The sequence below is a fragment of the Gymnogyps californianus genome, chromosome 3 (genome assembly GCF_018139145.2).
Source record: "Gymnogyps californianus isolate 813 chromosome 3, ASM1813914v2, whole genome shotgun sequence".
Lineage (NCBI taxonomy): Eukaryota > Metazoa > Chordata > Aves > Accipitriformes > Cathartidae > Gymnogyps > Gymnogyps californianus.
In genome coordinates, this window is record NC_059473.1 from 87491163 (window position 1) to 87515031 (window position 23869).

General features: G+C 43.0%; 1 protein-coding gene across 2 annotated transcripts; it reads left to right on the plus strand.

Moving 5' to 3' along the window:
* Nucleotides 1-7007: 7007 nt before the first annotated feature.
* On the plus strand, nucleotides 7008-14058 carry CNR1 (cannabinoid receptor 1). Of its 2 annotated transcripts, none has more exons than XM_050894557.1 (2): nucleotides 7008-7034; nucleotides 12575-14058. In XM_050894557.1, the coding sequence occupies exon 2, from the start codon at nucleotides 12636-12638 to the stop codon at nucleotides 14055-14057; it is 1422 nt and encodes a 473-aa protein (XP_050750514.1). In that variant the 5' UTR covers nucleotides 7008-7034; nucleotides 12575-12635; the 3' UTR covers nucleotide 14058. The 2 variants fall into 2 exon arrangements, with proteins under 2 accessions (XP_050750514.1, XP_050750513.1); XM_050894556.1 differs by lacking the exon at nucleotides 7008-7034 and having other exon boundaries at nucleotides 12636-12701; nucleotides 12777-14058.
* Nucleotides 14059-23869: the final 9811 nt, after the last annotated feature.

The following is a 23869-nucleotide window of genomic DNA, read 5'->3' on the forward strand; positions in this document are numbered from 1 at the left end:
GCGTGGTTTGCTTTCGTGAGCCCGGCCGGAGGACGGGGGGGGGGACCCCGGCTGCCGAGGGGAGCCCGGCAGCGGGCGGAGGGGCGGGAGGCTGGTGGCGTTACGGCTAACACGCGTCTATTCTTCTGTGCGCGGAGCCGGCAGCCTCCCAGGTTCCCACAGGACCTTAGCTGACATCGGAGGTTTCTCCTCCCGTCCTAACCCACCGGTGATTTACAGCGGGTGGCATTCAGCCCGGTTTTCCTGCGCACTTTTCCTCCCAAAACTCTGCCGTTAGAGGCTGTCACCGAAATAAAAGGAGGTTCGTGATTTTGTGCGCAGTGATGTTCCATTAGATGTCACTTAGGCATCCAGCATCTTCAGAATATCCCAGTAGGGTTTTTGGTTGGTTGGTTGGTTTTTGTGTGAAATTCAGAGGTCTGGGGGGAAAACACCCGAAAAAGAGTGAGCTTTTTAAACTTCACGCAGTGTTTGTCATGTGAAATCTTCAGCTGTTGAGAAATAATTCTGAGTAACCAGATGGGCTTATTTTAAACGGGCATCTTTTTGTCTCAAAGACGTCTGCAAATCTCCATTGAGAACACCCCTGGATGAGGTACGTACCAAGCCTTTGGTAGGAGAGAGCTCGTTACTGTGATTTCAGTTTGATTAAGTAAAATGGTGTCAGAAGATTAAGTCCATAGTTTTCCATCTTTCTCTAAAATTATCATCAGTGTTATTTTCTGTACGGCAGCAAATGATTGTATTAGCAGTTTCGGCATATGTTTTCTTCTTTCAGAAGATAAAGGGACATATATAACATAGAGCCAAATAGCAAAATACTCCTTCTTGAGTATCTACAAGTTTTTTTAAAAAAAAAAGTAGTGTGGCTTTTTTAACCTGTTAAAGGTGTAGTAATGTTTCTTTTTTTTTTTTCCCTTAGATGTGTCATCTTGTTTTCATTGTTATTGTTCACCTTGTCTTAAAGGAATATAGCATTCATTGCTGGGGGTGGCATTGCTGTTCACATGTACCAAGATCATGCAAAGGATCAGAGTGATATTTAATATGATATTTAATAACAAAATGTGCAACATTGCAAAAATTACTTGGATGTGCTTAATTCTTTTCAGATTACACCTCATATGAACTGCCAGCACGGGTTTTCCCTTCTCAAGAAAGGAAAAAAACCCCGTGACTATAGTAGGAATATTTATTATGCAGGCACAGTTTATTAAATCAGCCGTAAAAGAAATGAACGTAACATCTTTAAACAGTTTAGAAGATGAATGTGTAATTCCTGATTTGCTTGAGGTTAAAATTAGTTTTGTAGCAACCAAGAACAGCTTTGCTTTATTATCTGTTGGTCTTTGGAATGAGAGGCAGAACCATTTGAATAAAAACATTTTAAAGCAGAATTGATAAAAGCAATAACTGTTTGACTGAGCCAGCAGGCATCTATTGCCAGGGGGGAAAAAAAGTTGGCTAGGTAAAGAAATTGACTATTTGCTGTGAATTTACCTCGTTGAGCATTTGATAACACCTAAACCCACAGTAATCAAATCAAAATACCTATAAAACTCAAGGTGAAGGTGGAAGCAGGTTGTAGTATCGTGAGGATGAGCCGGTGGGCGCCTTTGATCCTGGCTGTTGTTCTTTGGTGAATTATGTTAGCTCAGTTGCATAAAGGACCCCATTAAGGGCTTTCATGCTCTGCTGAAGGAATGGCAGGTCTTAGCCAATGCAAGCCTTCCTTTTCCTTTCTCTGTTCACAGGTTTCTGATTGGGCAAGGGAAGTTTAGAAATGAAATAACTTTTTTTTTTTTTTAAGTCATTTCTCACTTTCAACCTTTAACGTGGCCATCCCAAAATGCTTGCAGACTGTCATCCAGCTGGGAATTTTGGTGCTGAAAGTGTTACGCGCTAGAGAGGGAGAGCTGGGATGGCTTTCCTTTTTATTGAGTAGAGGTAGGTGAGGAGATTAAGAGGCAAGGGAGAACCCAAACCCATATATTCACTTAGTATTGCCCAATAATTTTACAAATACATTGCCATTCCTGGTTCTGCAGGTCTCATGCACTGTCTTCCACTCACCTAGTTTCTCTACTTCTGCACGTTTTAAGAGAAATTACTGTAACTTCTCCAACGCAAACTTTGTGACCTCTCTCTAGTCATGCCATCGGCTACCTAGGCATCCGCAGAATTAATTTTTCTCAGCGGTGATTGCTCTTCATTTCTTTGCAGATGTCTGTATTGGCTTTATCCGAGTCTCCTTCTGAAACAGTAAATGATTTTAGAAATGTTTCGCTGCGATTTCCTAAATAGTTTAGGCTATGTAAAATGATGAATGCTCTACAAAACCACTTATCAACCATTTAAGTGAGAATTTGGAGATTTTTCTCTTCTCTAGCAGCAAATTCACGCAGTCTGCTGCTGATTTAAAATATGTACTGCGGGCGACCCTAACACTGGGATTTGGCCAAGTTCAAAGCAGCTGTGCAGATGGACACAGAAAACAGAAGGCAGAGGGAAATAGACCCTTTTAATCATAACAAGGCTGCTCTTGTTTTCCTATCTATAGTGCAAATGCATGCCAGCCCCTCATACTTAAAAGCAAGCTTGCAAATGTGCCAGAATAGACAGCAACAGCATTTGTTATTAATGCAAAGTTAAAAATGTGACAACGTGTCTTCTCAGTACTGCTCTTTAGGTCTCCATTTCTAGACTGACACTGTACTGCTGCAAAAAGTGCACATCCAGTCGCTGTCGGTGGGATAAGAATTTCGCCCCCCCCCAGAACTCAGGCTCTTTGAAAGTGTGTGGCTTTGTTAATGGTCGCTGAAACCAGCCACGACCTGTCCTTTTGAAATGGTTATAATGACTTATAAATCAATTTCTCATTAGAAAGAACTTTTTTTTTTCCTTTTTCCCGAAGGTGCCATTGTTGCCCATGAAAAATGATTGGGTTTGCAACATAAGGTTGGAGCACATTTTATTCTGCCATTTGTGCCTCATGCAGGGGCATTATGGTGATGCACACACCAAGCCTGATTCTGCCTCTCTTCAGTAGGAACATCCTTTTTTGATCAAGCTACCCACGTCCAAATTACAGATAAAAATAGATATTTCACTACTGTGTGTGTTAGTATAATGTCACTCCTCATACTTTGGACTATTGATGAAACGGGATGTTCTACACGTTTCAGGTGTTGCCTTGTTTGTGTAGATTGAGGCCAGATAGCATCAAGTAGTACCTCATCCTGTGTTAACCTGTTTTATGGCAGTTGTATATTCTTAAGAAAGGCGTGTTTACTCACTACAAAGTACTGAGCAGGAGCAGTTCTATAGGGAATACTGTCAGTTGCCTTTCAGCCCTCGCTGGAGTAATTTTCATATTTCTGCATTTTAGGAAACCTTTCAAAGTTTGTGCTTAGGGACTTAAGGGGCTCCCACCTTCCCTTTTTGGCGGATATGTGAAACATGCTCAGAAATCACTGTTTTTAGTCAGTTCTGCCTCTGCTTTAAACAGTGCAGTACTGGAGTCCAGACTATGCATGTGCCTGGAAAATTAGGTGACATACGTTTGGAGTGTGTATATAGGTACCTATATGTATATATACATGCAAAATAATTTTTACAGGATCTCAGTGATAGATGTACTCGTTTTAGATTCTTTCTTTTCCCCGGGAAGGCTGTGTATAAGGGAATTCAAAAAGATATTCAGCAGTCATCTTGCCTGTATTTTTTGTACCTACACTTCTAGCTTGTCTGCTTGTCCTCTGGCACTGGGAATTTGAGTTTACGCATGACAAACACTACCGCAGCGTTAGTGAGACTTTAGTTGTTCCTCTAGGCATGTGTATGTGTTTGTGTATGTCTATCTGTAAGTTTATGCATAGAAATATATATGTATACACACACACACAAATAAAAAGTCATAACTCATCCCTCAGTATCTTTTAACTATTTCTCCAAATCTGATGTAAGACTGGCTGGAGTCTCTCTGCAATTTGTTGTTCTGGCTACTTGGATATCAGATTCTACTGTAATTCTTTCTCACTTCTCCTCTTCTCTCCCTCTCTCCTTTTTTTAAAAAAGAAAAGCATCTGCATGTTTCGAAGACATGCACCATTGCCAAGCAATCTGGTGTAGTGGCTTAATATGCTGGCAAATAATTTCACAAGTTGTTTGTGTGTGTGAAGGCAGTATATTTGAATATCATTATATTCTGAATGTAGCTATGAAGAGAGTTATCTGAGCTTATTTAAATTTTATGAAAGGCCAGACAGCTCCAGAAATGAAAGAATGTTTTACATTTTTTAATTGGAGTGCATATTTTCATCCTTCGCTAATGCTGATGGTGTGGGACATTGCATTTACCAAAAGCCTTTCTGTCCTAGCTTCTGAGCACTGCCAATACTTGGTGGCCTAATAACAATTTTCAGGAGAAGTAGACTTCTGAGGACCGAGGTAGAAGCGATGTTGCTTTGCGATGTGTTGCTGACCTTCTGTGCACTAACACTCTGTCATTGCCTGTAAACCCCTCTTCCCTTTTCCCCTTTTGGTGTGTTTATCTGCTGTATGGGTCACTCAGTGGCTCCATTTGAGCACTCTCTCTTCCTTTCCACCTCTGAGGTCCGTATCCTGTACTTCATTTTCCTTAAGCAGTTTGATTTTTATTAATGTCCCTGGCCAGATTTGCTCAACTGATCTCTCCTGAGTGTCCCCAGCTTGGTCCTATGTGTCAGTGCGTACAGAGCTGTCCTTTTCCGTGACCTTACCAAAGATGGCTTCTCGGAGCCCTTTGCGTCTTCCTTTGCCGTTTGAATACAGATCAGAAACGGACTTTCAAAAGAGCAAGTCATTGCCTGCAGAGCAGTGGGTCTGTTCTTTCTTTATGGTGAGATCTGAAAATCCCACTAGCTATATCCTTCAGCTTACGGAGGTGTCTCTGAAGTTCACATAGCTTGGAAGAGGAGGGAGGTTTTCTCTCGTGAGTTTTCTCCTTCACCTGATCTGCTTTCCCCAAGCTGATCACAAAGGCAATTCTTCTCTTTCCCTAAAATCTGCATCCCTGCCTCCCAGGGGCTCCTTCCACTTCGGTCTTCCTTTCTTACCTTTCCCTGGTTTGCTCCCGTCTCACCTGGAGACGTCCTATTCCCTGTATCAGGACAGTAATTACCTCTCCTCTCTCCTCCCAGTCTCCTTCACACCAATCACTTAACCCACATTACCTTTGCTCTCAGCATCTCCTTGCTATCTCACAAAGTCTTTGATTAAAACTTGTTACGACCACAGTTTGTTGCGGGGAGAGAAGGAGGCAGACGTGCGCTCTGTGCAGTTTATGAGAGTTCTCCCTGGAGCCTGATGTTTTTGCTACCTTTCTGTCTCTAATCCTTATTCTTTTAATAAAGTTCACTACTGTTTTCTGCTGCAACAAATTCTTGACCTTTTTTGTTCTGCTCTGGTCATTACATGGAAGCTGTTTTCTTGGAGTGGTTATCACTTTTTCTTTTTTTTTTCCCCTAATAAATGTGTTTTTCCCCCAGTTTCATCCTCTAGACGTTACATTCTTCTGGGGACCTTTAGCATTTAGCATCCAGTGGAGCCTGGGTCTTTTATGTCCTGCTCTGCTCTTTCAAATGACTTCTCTCCCTTCAACTACATGTTGTGTGCTAAGCTGCTGTCTCTTCTAGGTACTTCCAGGAGACTGAGTGTTCAGCCCCCATCTTTTTTGCACCTGGCTGGGCTTCTCTGTCTCCATTTAACATTTATGTCAATTCTGCTTAGCAGTAATAAGCACCTGCACCTTTTGGCATTAGCGAATGGCTAGAAAAGAGGCTGGAAATGAAGCAATTTCTGTTGGAATATTGAAATCCAAGATAAACCCTTTTGTGAAAAATAAAGAGTTTGAGAGTTCAAAATTGACCAGGTTAATGAGTTCTCTTCCATTTTCTATAAAATGTAAATACCATAGTATTGTATCAAACTTTTCGTATTACCTGTTCATTCTGCTTTATTGGGAAATGGGTCCCTAAACCGGAGCTGATTTTAAGCAAATACCAGGTCACTCTTCCTTCACTGTTTGCTTTTCATCTGAGCCTTTCATACTTCAGCAAGCCTCTTCATCCTCTCCCAAAACTCTATCTTTAGATGAAATTAAGATATATAAAGTAAACTGTGAAAGATCTTAAAATCCCACATTGTTTTAAGATAGCCACCTCCGCCTTCCCTCCTTTCTCCCAAAAGCTGGGCAGGCCAGGTAGCTGTAGGTTCCCATTAACGTGACCCTGACGGTCCCCTTGCAGGTTTGTGACTTCAGTACTTCGTCTGTGTCCGACTTGGTAGGAAATGTGTGCGTAGGGGGGTTGTATTTCACAAGCTGAGGGTTTTCGAGTGAACTCAGGAGCTTTGGGGGTTTTTCACAGGCAGATGGAGCAGCTGTCCCTGCTCTTCCCCCTGCGGCTGGGTGGGATGTGGGAGACACATCCTTGGTTTGCTTAATTGAGGGAAGGAGCTTCAAGCTAAGCCTCTCACTTACCGGGCATGCACCCTGCCTGCTGGAATATCAGTTAGTGCCTTTATTTCTGGATGTTTAACTCTTGATCCAACGTGGAACAAATCGAGCCGTTTCAAGATGGGCAGCAGAACGGAGAGGCTGCCAGCACGCTCACCTGGCTCGCAGGAGAGCAAAGTTCGGGTCCTTCACCTGCACCAAACGGAGCAGGACTTCAGCCTCACTTTTGAACCTCTCTGATCTTAGACACACGCATATTCCCTGGCTGTTTGGGAGGCAAGGCACAGCCTCTTTTTCTCTGTGCCTGCAAGTCACCTGTGCTAAAACTGGCACATGCGTCTCACCAACAAAACTTTGGAGGGACGAAATAATGTTATTTCTTTTAAAAACATTGTCGGTCATTGATTAACGCTGTTTTCCCCCTTGTTTTGTTTTTGTCGTTCAGATTGTCAGCTGCTGGATGCTGGGCGGTGTCACATAGGGGCAGTTTGCCCCCAAATTAGAACAATCCAGCCCCTATCCTGCTAGTGTGCAAACGGTATGTTAATTAACATAAATGACCATGTAGCTGTGGTTTCTTGCTAATTAAGGTTCAACTTGCCGAAGATATCATCACATTACGTAAGAACAAAACTTGGTTCAGTACTTGCATGCCCTAGTTTACCCCATAGCTGATAGTGCCTTGCTGTAACTCGAAGATAGCATCCCTCATTTGCTCCTCTCATAGTGTCTGTGCTCCTTCCCGATCCCTCATGCAGAGAAAATTCCCACTGAAGTGAATGCAAGGTTTCCTGAATTAGGAGTGACAGCGTATTTGCCATTTATAGCCTAGGAGTAGCACAGTGTTGGAGATGGAGTAGTAAAACAGTAAATAGGATAGGGGTAACATTGCTTTCACATTCTTGTCGACGTGTTTTTTCCTTGCTTGGTGTTACTGAGTCTTAGAGTGCCATTTCTCAGACTGCACATTTCTTTCTCCGAGGCTTAGAAACCTTGTTCTGTCCTCGAAGCAGTATTGTTCATCGCCATATGGGATAAGGTAATTATTAGCCATATAAATTTTCATTTTATAGGACAGTTCTAATTCCTGGAGGCCAACAGTTACTATGGTAGATCTCGTTTCTCTCACACTTTTTCAGCTGACTGCACATGAGTATAAATTACTGCTGTTTCTCCTGTGGTAGTACTTTGTGGACCCAGTTTGGTAGGAGTCCCAGTGTACTGGCCACTATGCAAACTTAACAGAAGATAAAGCCCTTCTCTGAAGGACTTACAAGCCTTATAACATGTAAACAAGGAGAATGCATTTACATATTTTTGTGCATTCAAAAACTATGTTTCAGTTATACCTACTTGTCCTTTAGTCTGTTCTTAATTAGCTGTGGGTATCATAGAAGAAAGGTATAGGCATGGAGATCAAAATATTTTCTAAAATAGAAGCTAGAAAGGTTTGATTCTGGATTTTCCTTTCTTGTTTTGATTCCTTTTCTTGCCACGTCAACATTTTTGCAGTTATCAGTAGCATCATTGTATTGCTCATAATTACTTTCCGAGGAAGAAAGCAAATATTCACTATTTCTATTCAGGCTATTAAAATTGCTCTATCAATCATCCTGGTTTGAAAATTATAATAAATTCAGCCCTTTCTTTAGACAATGATAAAAACTTTCAAGCCCTCCCTCTCCCCCAGAACAGCAGGGGAAGATAGGTAATAGCATTTTAATGAAGTCGTGTTCTTGTTCCCCGAGTGAACTGGTTCTGTGGACCAATTCTCCCTGTTGTCTGAGATGAGTTACCAGCCCTTTACGTATTTTATATTTTATATTTTACCTAAGGGGTCTTCATATTCTGATAGCATCCAAGCTTTTTTTAAGGCTATATGTAACCATGCAGTGGAGGTCAGTTGCTCCCTCAACTCTTCACTAATTCTTTTGCTCTGAGGGCAAAGCCTTGCAAACTTGTGTCTCCAACCTTCAGCTGATGTTTAACACCTCGCATGTTTGAACCCCGGTAAAGCAGGCTGGAAAAAAGGGCTAGAGGAAGTTAAATCCAGGTCTCTGCAGACAGCTAAGCGGTGTGTTTGTAAAAGCCACTCCATCTAGTGGCAGTCGCTTTGCACAGCTGGTCTGGCAGTGCCCGTCGACAGCCACCGGTTGATGGGAGAAAAGTCTAAAATGGTGTGTTCAGCTATGGGTTTCCTGGTTTTGGTCTTCAAGATCAAAGGTGCTTGAAATTTTTATCTATTGTTTAATCCTTATCCGTAATCATAATTCATTACTTGCTGTGAATTGCTGCATGCAGTCATGGAAATACATAGAAAATTTTGAGTGCCGGCATCAGCGCAGGCTCTTCCTCATCTTTAATCAATGTTTCAGTTCTTTTTAAAGCTGTTTTAAAATGAGTGAGATAGTAGAGCTCATTTAAGGAAGGGACAAAGCTGAGAGCCTTGGAGACTCAAAGGCTCTGTTGGAAGAGTGGATTCTGGCAGGGCAGGGAGGCTTTCCCTCGCTGCCACCCTGCCTGTGAGGGGACCTTGCTGCGGCACACGGCCGTCACCCCAGCCCTGTCCAGAGAGGAGAGATCTGTGTGGGCGACCCTTGTCATCGAGGGAAGCTGTGAGAAGCCACAGAGGCTCCCAGGGTATTTCATGTAGAGATGGTCATGGGTCTTGGGCAGTATGGGTTTGGGTTGCGTTGAAGCCAACTGCAGAGAGCAGTGTGACCACGTGGCGTGGGGTGTCCCTTTTTCGTGGGCAGTGCCTGCTTGCCACTCCAGGTTCGGACAGAAGAGCTCAGAGCCAAAATTTGTGTGGCACTGGCATGTGCACCTGACCAAACAAAAAGACCAAGAACGAGACCGCTGCTTCTGCCATTGGCTTTTCAGTCTATGTCAAGTCATGCAACACCTCAGACTGTGACCTGGACTCTCCTGATAACCGCAGTGCCAAAGGTCCAGTCTTGTTTTCACTAGACAGCCTTGGAAAACCTCACTGATTGCTTCAGTGCGTTTCAGTATTGTAGCTTATACCAGGACAAGCTAGTATCTAAATTAAAATAAACGAAATTCCAGTAAAGTGCAATTCCAGATCAAGCGAATGGCTGTTTTACTGCAACTTTAATAAAAATCAACTGCTACTTGAATAGGTGCATGCACATATACTGCTAGAAATTTCCAATTATGATACTCCCAGCAGCAAACAAAAACAAAATTAATGTCAGCTGCATCCCCCAAAGCCTAAACTACACCACTAATGAACTCCCAAGTACTCTCAAAGAAAACTCTCTTTGCAGAGAAAATAAGGTGGAAATTACTGTAATAATCTCAATGTAAAAATACAGAGGAAAAAAAGTCATTGAAATTCAGAGTAAGACTTGCCTCTCCTGATCCCATTAACCATGTTGTTAGCATAGCATATGCATGCATAGTGATATTGTCACATAACTCACTGCCACCTTCAAAAGAGCACGCAGGAATTCGTGTTCTTTCATTTGTATTTCAAACAAAGGTAGGGGTTGCATGGCGGCTTGCACCTTATTCTGAGGAAGTCTGTACTTAACATGACTCCAGCAGGAACCAGCTACCTCATAACAATTTGTTTGTCTGTCTAGCAGAAGTGCTCAGTTGCATGCAATTTTTGAAGCTTTAGTGAAACATAATCTTCTCGACATGGGGCTGTGGCTTTAATCATTAAAATGGTTGTCTTTCTTCTGTCAGAAATAAGCTGGAATAACAGAGAATACCACAACCATCTTTACATGTTTATAGAACTACTTGATTTATTTAATATTTTTTGGGTAGTTTTCAAATGAATAACACATTCTTCACTTCTGCTTTTAAACTGGTGTTATAATGCCAAGTTTAAAGTTGCCAGACTTCACCCAAAGCAGATTTGTCAGTTGTCAGCAGGGTCATCTTTGCAACACGTAACATCTGCAAATTCTACTAGGAACAGCTGTAAAGCACCTTCTGGAAGAAAAGTACCTTACGTATTAGATTATTGCTGTTAATTTTTAATGTGTGCTTCAGTGACATTTCCCTCCCTCCCTGCTCACACCCTCAAAATCAAATTCCTTAATATTGTCTATCTGTCTAATAATTATGTTGTTATTTGCTGAGCAAATGATGTCTGCAAAAGCTGACACAGCCAGTATGTGTTGTGTGTTAGACTATCCTGGTAAGGGTTGTTTATACTCGTCGTTGTTCGCAGCACTGGAGTTGCAGTGTCTTCTGGAGGTCTAGGTTCATATATTCCCTTTAACACTCAATGTCCAGGCCTCCTGAATCGAATGCAAAACTTTAAAGAACTATGGAAAAAGTCTTGAGTGTTCAGATGCTATGTGTAAGTGCAGTATAAATATCTCATCAGCCAAATGATCTCTGCTTCTTTTGGAAATGCTCATGATTTCTTCTGGTTTTAAGTATTGGTATTGTTGTAAAGAAGAATCCTTTTCTTCTTTCTTTTTGTTTTCATGGGAAAACTGAGCCATGGTACCTACTGTGCGAGTCTCCTCTTTAGGAGTTGAGGTGATCAGTACTCTGGGTTTTGGCAGATAATCTCTCGTGGTCTTTCTGGCTGTTTATTGTCAGTTGTGTAAAGTGAACTGGTTAAGTCAGTACAAGCCTATATATGGCATCTGGGATCTCCTGAGTGTCACAAACAATATTCTCCATTCTAAAAGCATGAAGAAGCTTGGTTTTGCTCCTGTTGCTGATGTAATCATCGAGATGTGCCATAGCAGATACAGAATAGCTGTAGCACACCGAAGCAATAATTCTGGCTCTTATTTACATTCAGACCACTCTCAGCCACTCTGGCAGTGGAAGGGGGCCCTAAAGCAGATGTTCAATGCATATTCAAGGCATGTTATATGGGCAAAGTTACATAAAGGAGCACAGCATAAGAAGAGCTGTGAGACCTGTCTTACATGTTGATGCACGTAAGATGCTCAGATGCTGATGAGGGTGCTCTCCCAAGGGTACCCTGACCAGGAGTTACACCCTGCAATTAATCACCATCCATGAGCAAAGGCTGGGCATGACGGGACTCGGAGACCACTGGCTACCTGGGGACCTTCTGCTGGGCTCTCTGTTTCTGAGGGGACAGAATGTGTTTGAGGGTGTCCCCAGTGGGACGAGTTACATTTCCATGCTTCTCACAGGAGCAGTGGCTCCTGGTCCCTTTTGCCTGGAGTTTTGGCCAGAGCTGCACTCTGACCCAAACTTGGTGCCGTGTTTTTCTAGGCAAGCGTGAACTGCCCTGATTGAGGCTTCTGATCTACGCAGAATGGATCACTGATGCACTCACTGACTTAGCAGTGCTGTAACCTTTCCTGAAACTGTGGACAGGGCTGGGTAACAACCCGCCTCCCCCATATAGCCCAAACATCCCAGTTACCTTGGTTTGCTTAGCAGAAGGAAGGAATAGAGTAATGAAGCTATATCCAGATCCCTGTATTTGTAGACGAAATACTTTGCTAATAAATTTGCAATAACAAATTCAGGATGTTAGTAGACCTCAGATTGCTATAACAGGGTAATGTGAATATACAGGCATACTGGGTGAACTGTGAAACTTAGAGTGCGTGACTCTTTCCCTGTTCTGTCTCTGTTGTCAGGTTTTCAAAACCCTCGGTGCCTTTTGAAAGAAAAGCAATGAAGGTGATGATTCAGTTTAATGCTGCTCCTGCAGTGGCACTTGGTATTATCTAAATGAAGCAAGCCCAGGGAATGTTGGTCTGCAAGGTACTTTGCAATCAGAAGCCAAGTTCAGATCTAGAGAAAAATATCTTTCTGGTGGAGCAGCTCGGAAGGTTTTGATGAGAAATGAAAATGACTTTCCTGTGGAATACTCAATTCCCTGTGCCTCCGTTTTTCATGTCACTTCTTAGTGTAATTCAGTTCTAGTGAAATCCAGGTGATTTCTTTCTAAGTGCTCGACTCACCCTGATTCCTGCAGGTGGCAAAGGCTAGACCTGCACTGAATACAAGAGAAAGGTTGATTTTGTTTAACACATTTCAACTAAGTTGTTTGTGGAGTTTGCCTCCTTGTTAATGAAGTCTGATCTTTTCCCCTTCTAGGATTTCCTCCGATGCATTTTTCCCTCCCCCAAGTCTCTCTGAAACCAACAAGACTGGGGTTATGAAGTCAATCCTAGATGGCCTCGCAGATACAACTTTCCGAACAATCACGACAGATCTCCTTTACGTGGGCTCCAACGATATCCAATACGAAGACATGAAAGGCGACATGGCATCCAAGCTGGGATACTACCCCCAGAAGTTCCCTCTCTCCTCCTTCAGGGGTGATCCTTTCCAAGAAAAAATGACTGTGGGAGATGATCCCCTGTTGAGCATTATTCCCTCAGATCAGGTCAACATCACAGAGTTTTACAACAAGTCCCTGTCCACGTTTAAGGATAATGAGGAGAACATACAGTGTGGGGAGAACTTCATGGATATGGAGTGCTTTATGATCCTGAACCCCAGCCAGCAGCTGGCCATCGCCGTGCTGTCGCTCACCCTGGGCACCTTCACGGTCCTAGAGAACCTTCTTGTCCTGTGCGTCATCCTCCACTCCCGAAGCCTCCGGTGTAGACCCTCCTACCATTTCATCGGCAGCCTGGCTGTGGCCGACCTCCTGGGCAGTGTGATTTTTGTCTACAGTTTTGTGGATTTCCATGTTTTCCACCGGAAGGACAGCCCCAACGTCTTCTTGTTCAAACTGGGTGGAGTTACAGCCTCCTTCACCGCCTCCGTAGGTAGCCTTTTCCTCACGGCAATAGACCGCTACATATCTATACACAGGCCACTAGCTTACAAAAGGATTGTTACCCGACCAAAGGCTGTCGTAGCGTTTTGTGTGATGTGGACCATCGCTATTGTAATAGCCGTTCTTCCTCTGCTCGGCTGGAACTGCAAAAAGCTCAATTCCGTTTGTTCGGACATATTCCCTCTCATCGACGAGACATACCTGATGTTCTGGATCGGGGTCACCAGCATCCTCTTGCTGTTCATTGTCTATGCCTACATGTACATACTGTGGAAGGCTCACAGCCACGCTGTTCGCATGATTCAGCGGGGCACGCAGAAAAGCATAATCATTCAGTCTACGGAGGATGGTAAGGTACAGATCACTAGGCCTGATCAAACTCGAATGGACATCAGGTTAGCCAAAACCTTGGTCCTTATCCTAGTCGTTTTAATCATATGCTGGGGCCCTCTCCTCGCCATCATGGTGTACGATGTCTTTGGGAAAATGAACAAGCTCATCAAGACTGTCTTTGCCTTCTGTAGCATGCTCTGTTTGCTGAATTCAACAGTGAATCCCATCATCTACGCTCTGAGGAGCAAGGACTTGCGACACGCCTTCCGCAGCATGTTCCCCACCTGCGAAGGAACCGCGCAGCCCCTCGATAACAGCATGGAGTCTGACTGCCAGCACAAACACGCCAACAACGCGGGGAACGTGCACAGGGCTGCCGAGAGCTGCATTAAGAGCACAGTTAAGATTGCCAAAGTTACCATGTCTGTCTCCACAGACACGACTGCTGAAGCGTTGTAAGTCAGAGACTTCTCAGCATTGTGAGAAAAGGAGTTAGTTTAAAAAAAAAAAAAAATCAACAACAGAGAAAACCAAACCCGTGGCTTAACGTGTTTGTACCCTTCTGTAATATTTTTTTGGTTTGTCATTGTAAGCTGAGCAATGATTGTGTTCAGAGCATTACCATCAGCCAGTTCTTCAGGTTTTACAATTAGGGATTCAAGCTAAATTTTCAAAATTTTTTTTCTCAGAAAGTGTTTACTGAATAATATTAAGTTTCCTGAAAGAGCACAGAGAAAGTACCAGGTTAGCAATGGTTCCTTCTGGGGGTGTGAAGAAAAATTGTGAAACCTAATTGAAAACTAATGCATCCTAAACCAATACCATCAAATAAGAAAAAAAGCCTTGTAATCATGCTGTTCATTTCAATGTGAAGTGTATTTCATGTCTGTAAGTAATAGGAGTTTTTGATTTTTTCCAAAAGCGGCAGTGCTGAGTTTTAGAGGTTTTGTAAAACGTGTCGTGTCCTGTGAATTGTATGCTGTTTTATTATGTGTTATTGATATTTGTCTGATTAAACAAAGTGATAAGGTAGACTTCCGTGGAAATAATGTGAAACGTGATATGTAAACCCCATTGAAAACACTGTATTTGAAGAATTCCTATGAGCTATTTTGGAAATTTTACACTTATAGTGGTCTTCTGTGGACTTAGAGGAGAGGCTTTGTGTTCTTCTACTAAAATTATTTCCCCACTACCTTTTACTTTCACATGCATACGAGAGTAACAGCAACAAAGGAATAGAGGAGGAATGTAAGAGAGAAATGCACTGGTTCAGACTTTTAAATACCACTGCGTTTATAGAGAAGGACGTTTATGGTTGTACAGACTATTGCCCTGCTCTTGGGCGTTGCGTGAATACGAACACTGAAAAGCAAAGGTCCCGGATTGCTCCTTTAACGGGCAACTGGTTTTAAGCCACGTGCTAGTGCTGGACCACTGAAGACAGCATGTGTCAGACTCAATGTGCGATGTTATCACTGTGCAGTCAATGTATACTTGAAGTGTGTCGCATTCCTGTATCCCAGGTTTAAGCAGATTCAGAGCCTGAGATGCCAAACTCCCGTCTTCACTAAAAGAGGAGGAAATATTGTCAGACTTAGACATTTTCTTATTGTGTGAGCGTGTATATAAATAAATATCTATGTGTGTGTATGTGTGTGTGCGTGTGTGTGTGTAAGTATACTAATCAGTGTGAGTCATGGTAGCATAACTAAGATAGGACACTATGACCAAATGTAAACTGTATTTCTTGTTGCACGCTTTGCACACGAATTCTGTTTCTAAAATTGAGTTCTTCCAACTGATTACTGATGAAAGTACCGTATTAAGAACATCCCAATCCACTCTGAGGGGTGTATCCATGTGCTAGAGAAAGCAACCTTTCAGTTGTACTTGAGAATAAGGGGAAATGAAGCAGAGCATGGCATGAGCCCGCACTGACAACTGCAGTGGCTGTCGATGGTGTTCCTGAAAACTGAGAAAGCCAGAAATAAATGAGAATTTGTTTTAAGGCCGTCAGTATTCAAATCTGATTGCTTGAAATGAGGTGAGTCTCAGTGTGAAACCAGGATACGGATGACAAGGTTTGACACTATCAGCTTCGAGGAAGAAGTTATTGAAGGAGAATGGTGACTCTGTTCCATGGTGGGATTGTTTCTGCAGCCTGGGACTTTCACAAGGAGCATGTTACCAGATAGTCTTTGAGGCATGGATATTCTGTAATTCCGTTCTGAATCAGAAGGTGTGGGGTCCTCTTCTCTGCTGCCTTGCTTTTTTGGACCGTTTCCTCACCCTTCTTCTGGCTGATGTCTGCCAAAATAGCTGCAAAGGTGGCTTAGCCTGTTGGCTGCCTGACACTTGCCGCAAGAGGGGTGACTCCCTCCGTGGCACCGGGTAAGTGGAGCCAAATCCATGCTGCCCTGCCACCCGTCCTCGGGGTTATGTAGGGAGAGAGAGGGGGGCAGCAGCCCTGGGTCTCTGGCCGCCGTGGTGTCCCCATGGCATTTCTGATACCTCAGTGCAGGCCAGAGCAGCCGGTAGTGCAAACGGCCCAGCTGATTTCAGCCACTGGCTCTGCAGGGGCATGAGTGGCTCCAAGTTCAGGCTTGGTGAGGGGTGGCACATTTTAAAGATCTCATCAGGCGAGGTGCTGAGCAGCAGCTGGAAGACACAGGGGTACTTTCCTCCTCCACCCCCCCTCCCTTGCAGCTTACCTGGGTGGTAGCACAGGGCACCACGCTCTCAAGGGGGCTGCGGCAGTCAGCCGAAACCGACGGATTGCAGAGGATTCCTGGAGGATGTGCAAGTCCTCCTTCTGAAAGATCTTTCTCATATCTAGGTCTAGTCTGTCCTAAAGCAGTCCTCTTAGAGGAGGCGGGGAAAGCCCATTTGAAATGTAAAGGTATTTTAAGAGCCATTTTTGAAACTGTCTTCTTGTGAATTAAATACAAACTTTGTGGACTTCTGTTGTGCATTCAAGTTCTAAATTTTACATGATAAATCATGGGACAATGGGGCTGTCTTGGCACTTAACTTGGTGCTTACTGATATAATAAGAAATAGCATCCTGTGAAATGTTACTGTCTATCATCAGTATCTTCATTTGCATAATGAGTTTTTCTAAAGCTCTGGGAACTCTGTTGGTTCACTTAGAACCATTTATTAAAGAGGTGGCAACAATTTCCCTACACATTGCACACTAAGTAGAACTACTCTTTCATTAGAAAAATCTGCTGCCGTTCCAAGATAAGCCGTACTTAAACTTCAGCTTTAGGTAGGCCCAATTTGCAGTTGTCTACCTTCACTTAGTGATAGCACAGCCAAACAATACTGTGTTCCACGGCCACCCACACCATCATCATCAACCAACCAACGATAGTTGCAGTTACCTGTACGTACCAACTCCAAGTGTCGCGTATCTACCGAGAAGATCATCTATGTCACGTGTGCAGAGTTAGATTCTCAACAGTCTAATTGTATATTTGTATAATATAATCTCCTCGATGCTGTGCAATCACTATCCACATCTTCTTGCACTGGCCTTTCGATGAACATTTTAGTGTGTCTATTGTGACATAGACAGCGCATTTTACCTGCTGTTATTGGGCTGAATGTATGTAAATAAGTGAAAAATAAAAAAGTCATCTGTACAAGCAGTGGCCTAAAAAGTCTGTAATTGTAGACTAGGACAATTGTTGAAGTTGCTGTGACATCTCAAATACTACCTTTGAATAAACTGTTTACAGGGTCTCTTGGGATGCTGTTTCGTAGTGAAAGGAAAATCTTTCCTTGTGATAATATGAGGTGAAGAAATTGGATTACCTGAGGTTTTTATTTCCAGTGTTTCAAAGTGGAGAACATAACTCTTCATTGTCTGTAAATCTAACATTATTACTTCCTCTTAGAAGAATATTGTATCATTAGATGTTTGTTTGAGCTGGTAACATCCTTGCAACTGCTGCAATATTTTTCATTAGCAACCTGTATAATAGTTTGTACACAAGTACTGTTCAGATTGTCATGAGAAGTAGCTTTGACCATTTACCTACCAGTAGCAGAATAGTATTTCTGTAAGATTTTCAGTGTATTCCTACCATATCATATTTTATTTCTATAATGTAATTAAACTGTTATTTATTCAAGGAGAAAAAGTATTCCTCTACTTTTTTGTTTTCCAAATTTTGAGATAACTGAGGAAGCCACGTGATGATGCTGCCTCATCCCACAATCTGGTGCTCTACGTTTTGTTTATAAGTTTGTCTGTCAGATTCTGAAACAACTGCTTAAACAACTTGACAACAGGTTGTCAAGCTTTGTGGGTTTTAATTGTACGTTGATATGTTTGAAGGAGGAGGTAGATTATATATTTTACATTTGTGTATTCAGTACTATGGAGACAAGAGGGAAATTACACAGTTAAAACTGAATCTCCTGTTTCATTATGTAGGCAATTTCCCCTTTCCTCTGTATTAGCCAAAATGCAATAAATCTCTTTTGCCTTCCTCAGATGCATGTTTGCACAGAGATGTCACATTAAGACAAACCCATATACTTTAGAAAAACAAAACACAAAAGAGCAGAAGAAAGGAATACAAACTAAAACAGTGCTGCCAACAGCAACGACAACCTAAATTAATTATTGGTGGTTGTAAATGTAATCAAAGACTTGAGACAAACAAAAAGTTAGTAGCTTTGGCCACTGCCAGTGGGGGCAGAGTTATGGGTGTAGGGGGGGATGATGAAGTGGTCCAACAGGGATGTACAAAAGCCGTGCAGGGAGAGCAAGCTCAACCATGCCACTGCCTACGGGGCACACAGAAGTGCTCCCACTGCTGCTCATCCACAACTGAAAGGAAGGGTTGAAAAAACGCTTCTAATCTCTTTGTGGTCCCACACGCCCGATCGAAAGCCCACTAAATGCTGTAGAAAGGTCTCCACCCATTTCAAAGGATCAGTTTTCCATATGACTTAATCGCAGATTCATGTTACTTGGGCAATTTTCCTTCTCCACATTCATGATTTGAAAACAGTGGAGGTCCTTAGGGGATGAAGTGAGCGTGTCCTGGGGCCTTGGATCATGGTTGTGCCACAATATTTGTATTTTTAAAAATCAGGTCACTGATGAATTGAGAAAGTCTTGGCAAGACAAAAGCAACTAGAAATGAAAGATAAGCTCTTAATCTTTAACTGCATACTACATTTAAATGAAGAAGTCTGAATATTTCTGCTGAAAGCTGTCACTTCCAAAGCAGCCAGGAGACAATTCTCACTGTATTCACATGCTCACTAGAAAACAAGGGCTATACTGCCACAAACCGACAGTTCCTCTTGACGGTAACACCTGACTGCATTTGTAAGTCCATTCTAAACAACACAAGAGGACATAATGACAACTTTCCCAGCAACTGCTTTCCCACACTATACCAGCTTAGGAAGCGTGCGGGCAAATACACTGTCATCGTTTCAGCCTTTCACATTAACATCCACTACTGTTTCCGCTCTTCTGACAGTTGTTTTAAGAAGTCACAATGTCATCATGCACACACATCATCAATAAAACATCTGCATTTTATTGTTTGTTTTAAAAAATATGTTTTGTCTTCAGTGAAAGTCCAGCTTTGGCTTGATTTAAAAATTAAGTTATAATATCTGGGAACAGATTATAAAGAAGAGAAAAAAATCATTTTGCCTGTGTTTAAGAAAGAATAGGGGGGGGTGTTATTTGACAGTTTAGAATACATGTCTTCCTCCATTCTGCCTTTGTCCATTGGCCTTTTTAGGTAATCGATATAAAGAGTTTTCTTTAAATAGCAGCACAATGTATGAAGCACATGATTGCCTTTAACAGAGCTCCTTAATATGAACGGTCATCTAATACTAATCTTTAAAATTCAGTTAGGAGAAAAAGTGATAATAAGACCAAGGTAATCTTAATGACTATGGTGTGACATGCCCTGGTATTGCTTTCCAATAAATCATCTTTGGTATTCAGAGCAGCACTCAGTTTAATGTTAAAGCATATTAAGGTATGGAATCCTGTCTCAATAAAGTCACTAAGAATTTTTTATTGACTTCAGCAGAAATGATATCTTACCCCAGATTTTCAAACTATGAGTCTGCATTTGGAAAATGCAATTTTATATTCCATTGTATTTGCATTTTCACTGACATTAAAACAAAGATGAGACAGAATAAATAACAGCCTCTGTATTCATTGGGGTTTTTTTACCTCCAAGATAATCTATTTTGAATTCTGGTGGGTCAATGCAGAATCATAAAGTCTGGCAGGAGTTCAATGGACTTGTCATGGGAGTGAAGCAATTTATTTATCCATATGTGTGCAGATGGGGTAGAGAACATCATGAACAAAACTGCTCTCAGTAATGCTGACAGAGTCGCTTCCTGACTGCTTGCACTGATGCTGTTTTGACGCTGTTTCTTTCCTTCTCTCCATATATATGCATACGTGTGTGCGTGGTGAAAACGGGCCACACGCATATTCAAAGTCTTTCCCCAAAATAAAGAAGTATCTCTACATGTATTAATAATAATAATAATAATAATAATAATAATAATGTGAAACAACTTCACAGCCACTGATTTCACGAAGGGGAAGCCTCTTCTGCCATTTGTAGCCATATCTGGATGGATCAAGCCCTACCATTGCTCTCTGAACCATTTCTTCTTTTTCCCCATGGATCTCACTGAAAGTCCCTCCAGGGCTCAGCACCACAGGGATACGCCACTTTCCACCGAGCTGAAGAGAGAGAGAAAGGAAGAGAGCTGGGAACTCCCCGGTTCTTGTTTGTGGCAGGCTGTTCCTGGAGCCACTGTGTGTGTGTAATGCTGCAGGGGTCTCTGGGGACTCCCCCACGGTGTCCCTGTCCTCCAGGGCAGGGCTTGGTGGTTGCTGTAACCTGGCTGACAGCAGAAACCTCATCAAGAGGGGTGAAGAATAGTCATCTCTGGTTGAAACTCTGAAAAGAAAGGATTTAAGGTGTAGCAGGGTAATGATGCAGAGGTGGGGACCTGCTATGCGTCATTTCGTAGTTACAGAATAAGGATTAGGGGTATCATTTTAATAGAGGAACGTGGGGAATTATACAGGCTATGGATCCATCCAGTAAACACTCCTCCCAAACCTTCACAAGGGTAATAATAAATCCTGTAAGGCCTTTCATCAGCAGACTGGGAAAAAAATATAATCATTGTCTCCGCAATGCTTGGAACCTAATTCAAAGTCATTTTTAAATTATACACCTACCTGCTACCAATGCAGTCTGAGTAGGCAAAATTAACAACAGGCATGCTCAGTAAATCCAGGGTTTAAAGCTTTAGCTAGAATGTTAGTCTAAATTGAGTAATACTATCAGTCATGAGAATTAGAGTTATCTGCCTCCTTATCTTTTCCTATTTATTTGAGGGTTTTTATTTATTCTTATTACAACACTAGCAAAACCTGACAGCTCTGGCAGAGGGAGGGACTGTCTCTCCGCATGCGGCTGGTGGTGTTGCTGAGTTGCCTGCAGCAGTGGGGCCAGGGCACCCAGGTGCTGCAAAACACTGATCTGGACAAGGAGGCGAAGAGAGAGGATTTGCCATTTCATAGGAAGCCTAGTAGGAGACGAGAAAAGAGCAAAGCGTTCCGGGGTGCAGCTCCTTCCCCAAGCATGTCCTACATCCCCTTACAGCTTGGGAGGTGCTGGGTGGACGCTGCCGCAGGGGGAGGAAAGCTTCAGGTTCAACCTCCCCCCACTCCCACCTCAGCAGCTGATGATGGGCTCCTTGGCAGGGACACAGCCAAAATTGTTGCACCCAAGGGTTAGTGCCCGTGGCGAGGCACTTGCAAAGGGAGCTGGCTGAGTTGTCTCACTCAATGGCAATGCAGGCAGCAGTTGCACCTGGTGCTGGAAAGGACCACTCCTATAGTGACCGACAGCTGACTTCCTAAATAGATATCTAAGCTGAGACCTTTTGGGTTCTCCCATTCAAGACATTCAGCCCTGATTTGAAGTGAAAGTGTCCATCATTTCATTTCTTTTTAATCCCATTCAAAATACTGCTAAGCCCTGCAGATGCTTTATTTTATTATTGCAGACATGATGAAGCTACTGGCTATCATAAGAAAGGACAGAGGGGGCCTTCAAACTCAGTGCCGCTCTATTCGTATGCTTTTGCTCTTTGCCCTTTCTTGCTGATTACACGAGGTTTTTAAATAGTTGTTTGGGATCTAATCTTAGCTGCTGTGTCAGCTGGCCCCTGCTGAGGCTTAAATCCTTCTGCTGACTATGAAAGCGTAGACTGAAGTCTCAAAAAGGAACAGGGCACTTGCCTTCTAGAGAGCAGAATGTAGAGGTGGGAATGAATAGGAAAGTGTTTCTTGTAGGAAAGTGAACAACAGCAAAGCATGAGAACATGGGCTGATGTACATTTTCTGTGGTCCCTTGCCCTCTGGCAGTTTGTGCCTTCTTTCTGTGCTGCCACCTCCATAGTGCCAACACAAGCGCTTACATGGCTGCCTGGTGAGTCAGATCCAGCTGAACTGATCCAGCTAAAAAATAACTTTTTTTTTTTCTTTTTTGGACATGTTATGCCTGCCAGATCATTTCCAGACTGTATGACCTGGGTTTCAGAGCTGGGAACTGGTGCAGGATTTGTCACATATGGGCAACTAAACAGCTCCATCAAACCAGGTTCCTGCTGTGCCAAGCGTGTAATGGGAGTTTCAGGGTCTTGTTGTTCATTATCAGAACAGTCTAAAAGTGTTCTGCACTTCCAAACAGGAGTGCTGAGGGAAACTTGAGTTTTAGAGCCCATTGAAGCACCAAAACCGCAGGAGCTGCATCTGTGTCCTTCAAAGGCAAAGTCCTCCCCAGAGCGAAGAAAACTCTCCCCATTCTCAGTGCCAGTGACTTTGCTGGCATGAATACACTTTTTTTTTTTCCAACAACAAAAGTAACAACAAAAGTAAGAGTAAAAAAAACAAATTTTGGGTTGGAAAATTCCCTTTGTCTTTTCATTCTCTTGAAAGTTACCTATGCTCCTGTTGAGTCTTTGGAAATGCCCATACTCAGGTGGATGGGCAGAACATGCAAGTCATCCCTCCAGCTACCAGCCACACGGCTGACTCGCCGTGGGCACACCTTGCCATGGTGAACGCCTCTCTGCACTGGGTGAGCTTGGTGCTGCAGCGGCCCTCATATCGCTGTGTGAGCACCCCTTGGTGCAGGTGCCCATCACCTCTGGGACAAACTCCTCTCACTGCCTGCTTCATGTTGCCCGTCTCTGTACTGCTGTATCTGTTTCTGTGTTGTTACTACTGGGAATCAAAGTGGTAACTTACTGGGGATTGAAGCAGTTTTAGTTTCTCATCACTGCAGAGAGGCACGGAGATGCTTTGCAGAAGGAGCTGCTGACCAATTGGTGGGCAATTGTGGAAGCAAACTACATCTCAGGTGCGTCTGCAGCACTCAGGCGGGGCAACCACTACAACCTCTTCAGCAGCATGAACACTCGGTGTCTTTTTCTTCTCCAATTTTATTACCAATGACAACATGAGCACTTGGGAAATGTTCACTCTTAGAAAAAACAAGTCAAACTTTGATTTTACTTTGATTTTTTTTAATCCATGTGGATATGGAGAAGGCTGTGAGGTACTCAACTTTTTTGCCTGTCTTCACCAACAAGTGCTCCAGCCACACCGCCCAAGTTGCAGAAGGCAAAGGCAGGGACTGGGAGAATGAAGAACCACCCACCATAGGAGAAGATCAGGTTCGAGACCATCTAAGGAACCTGAAGGTGCACAAGTCCATGGGACCTGATGAGATGCATCCGCAGGTCCTGAGGGAACTGGTGGATGAAGTTGCTAAGCCACTTTCCATCATATTTGAGAAGTCATGGCAGTCCAGGGAAGTTCCCACTGACTGGAAAAGGGGAAACATAACCCCCATTTTTAAAAAGGGAAAAAAGGAACACCTGGGGAACTACAGGCCAGTCAGTCTGACCTCTGTGCCTGGCAGGATCATGGAGCAGATCCTCCTGGAAACTATGCTAAGGCACATGGAAAATCAGGAGGTGATTGGTGACGGCCAACATGGCTTCACTAAGGGCAAATCACGCCTGACAAATTTGGTGGCTGCCTTCTATGACAGGGTTACAGCATTGGTGGACAAGGGAAGAGCAACTGATGTCATCTACCTGGACTTGTGCAAAGCATTTAACACTGTCCCACACGACATCCTTGTCTCTAAATTGGAGAGACATGGATTTGA

Coding starts and splice junctions, on each gene's coding strand:
- CNR1 (XM_050894557.1), top strand. CDS start 12,636: ATGAAGTCAATCCTAGATGGCCTCGCAGATACAACTTTCCGAACAATC.